The sequence below is a fragment of the Austrofundulus limnaeus genome, unplaced genomic scaffold (assembly GCF_001266775.1).
Source record: "Austrofundulus limnaeus strain Quisiro unplaced genomic scaffold, Austrofundulus_limnaeus-1.0 Scaffold374, whole genome shotgun sequence".
Classification (NCBI taxonomy): domain Eukaryota; kingdom Metazoa; phylum Chordata; class Actinopteri; order Cyprinodontiformes; family Rivulidae; genus Austrofundulus; species Austrofundulus limnaeus.
In genome coordinates, this window is record NW_013952776.1 from 259,403 (window position 1) to 265,548 (window position 6,146).

General features: G+C 38.2%; 1 protein-coding gene across 1 annotated transcript in view; it reads right to left on the bottom strand.

Moving 5' to 3' along the window:
- LOC106528372 (B-cell CLL/lymphoma 7 protein family member A) overlaps positions 1-5,535 on the bottom strand; it is a gene marked incomplete at its 5' end in the record, with an annotated part of 10,093 nt that extends 4,558 nt beyond the window's left edge. The window contains 1 exon segment of the mRNA XM_014023524.1: positions 5,432-5,535. Coding sequence (XP_013878978.1) covers positions 5,432-5,535 — 104 coding nt within the window.
- Between the last annotated feature and the right edge of the window lie 611 nt (positions 5,536-6,146).

Consider the following 6,146-nt stretch of genomic DNA (forward strand, 5'->3'; position numbering starts at 1 on the left):
GTGTGACGCAGCTTTTCTCAGCTTGTTTAACTCCGACACTGAAGAGGAGGACTTCAATGGTTTCAGTGCGCCAGAGGACAATGAATGAGACGTTTTTTTTTTGATCAGAAACTGTTAAAGAAAACTACCAAAATAAGGTCAGTTAAATGAACCGTATTCCTCCGAACTTTAATTCTTAAAGGTTTGCTTTTTATGTTTTGATGTTGAATTCACTTTTTTGACGACAATTTTAGGTGTACTGTTTTTTATGTTGGGGGTGTGGCTTATAGTCCGGTGCGGCTTATATGCTAATGTTCACGTTTTTTTTTTAAATGGCAGGTGTGGCTTATAGTCCGGTGCGGCTTACAGTCCGAACAATACGGTACATTGTTTTCTCAGCTGAAATTACTTGAAATTTCATGATTTCATTGACTTTACAATTAATMTATAATGCTCATAAAAACATTTTCGTACCAGTCTGAAGGGGTGATGTACTGTAATTCAAAGAATAAGTTTGTGGAATAGTGTTGCTCCTATTTTAAAAAAAAACTTATAATATACCATTTGTGGCATCTAGTGGAAATAAGATATGAAGATATCTGATTATGTTTTTGTTTCATGTTTTGTAAATATGGAACAATGCAAAATATGTTGCTGAAATAAATTTTGAAGATCAAGTTTGTTTGAAGTTGTTTTTTTTTAATAATACAATAATATTTCTTTGCACCCTTCTTATTCATGACGATTTGCGTTTTTGTTTTTATTTTTACTGTATACTGTATAGATTGTTTTATGAATGAAATGAAAATAAATAAAGATTTTATAATATCATGCAAGCCCAACACACACACACGGGATGAATGTGGAGCAGGGGTAGGGCAACTGACTTGGAACCAGAAAGTTCCATGTTTGACTCCCTTCCATGTCTACATTGTTGTGGTGTCCTTGAGCAAGACCCAGCTGCTCCCCGGGCACTTAAAAAGCTGTTAAAGGAGTTGCCTTTAAACGCAAGAGTTGGCAGTTTCATTCTACCACTATTCAGTCATGTCGAAGTGGCCTTGAGAACAGTGCAAGTGCTCTAAAGCACTGACTAGTCTCCATTTAATGATTTATGTATATTTGCTTTGTAGAGAGATTAATAGTGCTGTGTGGGAAAATGAGGGCACTTTACGTAAAGCACTTTACATATCCTGGTTGACTAGAAAGGCCATTTGATCTTTTTTTTTTTACCATTTCTTCTCTCTCTTATTTATGCTTATTTGATTTTAATTAATGGGTAATTAACAGACTTCCTCAGAATTTGAAGAGGTAACTCAATTTGGTGTTTTATTTTTGTTGTTCTACTGTGATGTGGTAAATGTTTTGCTGCTGCCTATCTCGACAAGGTCTGCCTTAAAAAAAAGGTTTCTAATCTGCATGGGACTTTCCTTGCTAAATGTAGTGGTACCTTGTCCTACAAGTGTCCTAACTAACTAGTTTTTTGATATATGGTCAGTTTCCCGGATGATATTTTCCTTTGAGTTGTGAGCAAAAATTTAAGTTACAAGCCAGGTTCAAACACCGCATGGCACATTGAATGCTACAGTGAACATCCACCCAGCATCTTGTGTCTCACCTGTTCACTTTGTGGGGTTAGTTTGCAATGGTAGCATCAGTGTTATGCTCATATTTTGTGCTAGCAGATATTAATTTTCAGTTCAGCCTTTTTCTCTTCCTCCATCAGCATCTTCAAGTCATCTAATTTCCAAGGTTAATCTCAATCTCAGTTTTCTGCCACTTATCCACAGTCAGTTGTAGGGCTGTGTATTGGCAAGAATTTGGRGATACGACATGACAGAGGGGTCACGATATGATATATCCCAATATATTGCGATACTGTAAGCAAGGCGACATATTGCGATTTTTTTGTCCAAAAATTCTATTAAATAGAAACCTCTTACTGGAAAAAAAATTAAAATGAAAAACCCAAATTCATTGTCTCAGACAGACCTAATATTACGTAGACATACTTTTGATACATTTAGCTGTGTTCTGCTTTGTATGTATTGTGTTTATTTGTTTCATATTTCTTATTTCATCCATGTTTTTAATTATTAGACTAAATTTGCCAATAAGTAGTTTGAAAATATATTTTTTGCAGCTATTAATTTTTAATATTAATTTACAATATGGTCACCCAACACTTTATGTTGTCATAAAGTTCAGTAAACAGATATGAAGCTGCTGCACACAGAGTTTCTGGGATCAGCTGACCTGCATCCAGAACGTGATTTGCATAACTGTGGGTCGATTAGCAGGGCAGGTCCAGAAAATAAACAGTAAATAAATGGAGAAGCTAAACAATACAGTTAAACTGTTTTTGAAGCGAACACAGCAGGATAAACTTAAAGTATATGGACTTTGATGCGATCATCAGCCGGACAATGAGAGCAACAGACAAAGTTTTATGTCACGGGGCATCTTAAGGGCGGAGTGCCGAGCTTGAGGCGATAGACGCATGCGCTATATGCATGCCTGCCTGCCTTCTGTAACATGACGGCTGACTACAGTTAGAACAAGAGCGCACGAGACACTTWATTTGGCTTAAAATACAGACATTCCTTTTTTCCAACATTATCTTTATTGGTTTTACGACAATGCTGTCAATAATATACAAGACATAAGTGTGCTCTCATATCAAAAGGAAAAGTCAAGTGTGATTAAATTATTGTCAACTTGTTTTTCCTTGCCATCCAGGATATTATGAGATCTCCTAGGGCAGCACTTAATATATACAGTGTATGAGAAAAGAAAAACAACTCTCCAAACCCCCATCCTCCCTAAAGAAACCTGAGGAAAAAAAAAAAGAAGAAACAAACAAGCAAAAAACAAAACAATTACAAGAACAACGGTTTCTCTATTTTCAGGAGTTGGCCCAAATTGTTCTAGTATTGTACATGGTTCAGAAAATACAAACTTGAATGTATATTTCAAAGTAAAGATGTCGAGTATGCAAATTAAGGACATTATCTTAGGACACTGCATTGCAAGGGACCACCATCAACAATCCCTCATCTGCCCCTCCCCTCGTATCCATGCTCACTATATATTGCATAAAAGGACCCCAAATATTTTGAAATCGCGATAGTTTCCCTTTTATAGTGTAAGTAACCTTTTCCATTGGTAATGTTGTGGACATTTCATTAATCCAGTTAATGAATTTTGGTTTACTTGTACTCTTCCATGAAAGTGCTATGACTCTTTTTGCAAGTAGTAAACATAAATCCTTCAGTACATGCCTTCTCCCAATGCTCTGAAGGCAAGTTGTCGTCAATCCACCCTCCAGGCATTAAGTTTCCATGAAGAGGACTCAGAGGATTCTTCCATTAACATGCTATATAGTTTGGAGATAATTCCTTTTCCGAAGCAATCATTCTTCATTTCAACTTCCACCAAAGTGGACAGCGGCGGGATGGACTCGTACTGATTTTGAGATGCTTTAATAAAATTTATCACCTGTAAATATTTAAAATAATGCTTATTTGGAATATCATACCTGGCCTTCAACTCTTCAAATGACATTATAAACTCATCATCTGATTCCACAAGATCTCCTATTGTCTTTAAACCTTTTTCAGCCCATTTRCTAAAACCAGGATCTGCCCTGCCTGGAGGGAAAAACTGATTACCCCATWTCGGACTGAAGCGTGATAAAGAGGAGAGATCTCCTAAATATTTCTTGACCTGATACCAAACCAAGATCATATTTCTGACTATAGGGTTTTTAGTCTTTTTTTAAGCATTCTGATATTTGATGAGTAAATGTACGCGGCTAGAGGGAGAGACACAGAACAATTTTCGATATTTACCCAAGGCAAGAGACATTTATCCGTAAAGTAATACATTATAGTTTTCAACTGAGCTGCCCAATAGTACCAAAGTGGATTGGGACACCTGAGGCCTCCTCTATCATGGGGTTATATTTAACTGCAACAATGTCATTTATACATGGTACTATCCTAAATCCCCAAATATGTAAAACAATCTGCCTTTTTAAATTGGAAAGGATTCCTGACACCGTTTCTTTCTTCTGAATTAAGTAACATTAACGTAGACTTTTCTTTATTTACTTTACATCCTGATATTCTTACAAATATGTTTATTTAATCTAACAAGGCTGGAATAGAGTCTTTCAGTTTTCCAAAAAGAGAATGACATCATCAGCAAATAAAGCAATTCTATGTTCCTGTTGGCCCATTGTCAAACCAGCTATGTTCTTATGAGACCGCACTGCAATGGCAAATGGTTCTATTGCTAGAATAAATAATAAAGGGGATAGGGGGCAACCTTGCCTACAACCTCACTTAATAGTGAATGATTTAGATATAACTCTGTTACTATTTCAGCATAAGGCTCATTGTATAAAAGTTTAAACCATCGACAGAAATTGTTCCCACAGCCAAATCTTTTCAATATCTCAAATAAATAGGGCCATTCAACTCTATCAAAGGCCTTTTCCACATCAAAATACAGACAGACATTCTGACAAATAAGTAACTGTTRGTAACCTTACCTCAGCTTAGAAAGCAGAGGGTGTCGGTCTTTTCCGCTCAGATTCAGCTATCGGAACATGAAGCTAATGCTTACTCACAATGCTAATGCTACCCTTACTCCCTGGCGCTCAAGAGGTAGAGGAGCCAAATGGCTGGCTCACTGCTGCTTACTAGCGGTCAGAGGCTGAACTACAACATAAAAATGAACGGCTGGCAGGAAAATTGACGTTTTACACCTTATTAAAAAATTGATACAGGGCTTTAGAATATCGATACAGTATCGGGAAATGAAATATCGCGACATTTCAGTGTATTGATATTTTCTTACACCCCTAGTCAGTTGAGAGCGGTCCAGGAGAGAAGAACAGACGTCCTTCTCCCTAGTGACAACTTTCCAGTTCGTCCTGGSGGACACCGAGGCATTCCCAGGCCAGGGAGGATATATAATCCCTCCAGCGAGTCATGGGTCTTTCCCGGGACATCCTACCAGTGGGATGTGCCTGGAATACCTCTAAAGGGAGGAATCCAGGAGGCATCCTAATCAGATGCCCAAACCACCTCAAATGACTCCTTTTGATGCGGAAGAGCTACTCCGCAAGAATCTCTACTCCGAGCTACCCCAGGATAAAAGAGCTCCTCAACCTATCTATGAGGCTGAGCCTGGCCACCCTACAAAGGAAGCTCATTTTGGCCAGTTATATCCAGGCTGTGTGCATTCTATTSTATTGTGTTTTTATACAATATTTGTAATTTACAAGAACATTTTTTCTTCAACGGAATTTTAATTCATTTCAATGGAGAAAGCTGATTTGACATACAGGTAATTTCAGTTATGAGCTCCGTCATGGAACGAATTACACTCCCAAGTCAAGGCACCACCGTTAAGGTTAAATAAAAATAAAATGCAGACATATCTCTACCTGAGTGGCTTTGCTGTCTGGTGAATCTTTCTCCCCRGAGGACATGCTGTCTCTCTTGGCACTTTGTGCTCTCTCTGAGGTCTCTGTTGAAGGGGTGCTCTTACCTGAAGATCACAGAACAGGAATTTACATTTATTTTTTATTTTTTGAAAAGGGTATCCCATGCCCCTCAAAAAATGAAACAAAAAAAGTTAGACTTCTGTTACACCTTCTGGAACAAATATTTTTCATTTTTTGCTTCTTGGGGAAAATATATTTGTTACTCCTCAACAAACCAAAGAGATATAACTTTCAACACAGAGAAACATTTTCTGCCTTGCTGCAGGACAAATACCCTAAAAATTACTCAAAAAAAAAAAAACTACGGTTGTTTCGCTATGCGTGCGTGTGTGTGTGTACACAGATTTTTGCTTCATGATCGGTACAATTATTGACCATTTCCCCGGTACACAGAGCCTGGTGAGGTTAGGGTTTGGGTCAGGTGTGTAGTCTACCTGGGAGGTTATGGTTGGCTATAGAATTGATGGGGAAATGAACGGAAGCCGATGCAAAGTCCCCATGAGGAGGACAGAACAAACGTTTGTGCGCGGGAGGTGTGGAGCAGAGCCTGCGAGCAGAGCGCACTGTTATTAGGAGAGATGAGACTCTCGGCGGGCGACCATTGATACTGCTGGATCAAGTACTCCTTCTGAGCATAGTTTCAGTGTTGCTGGGA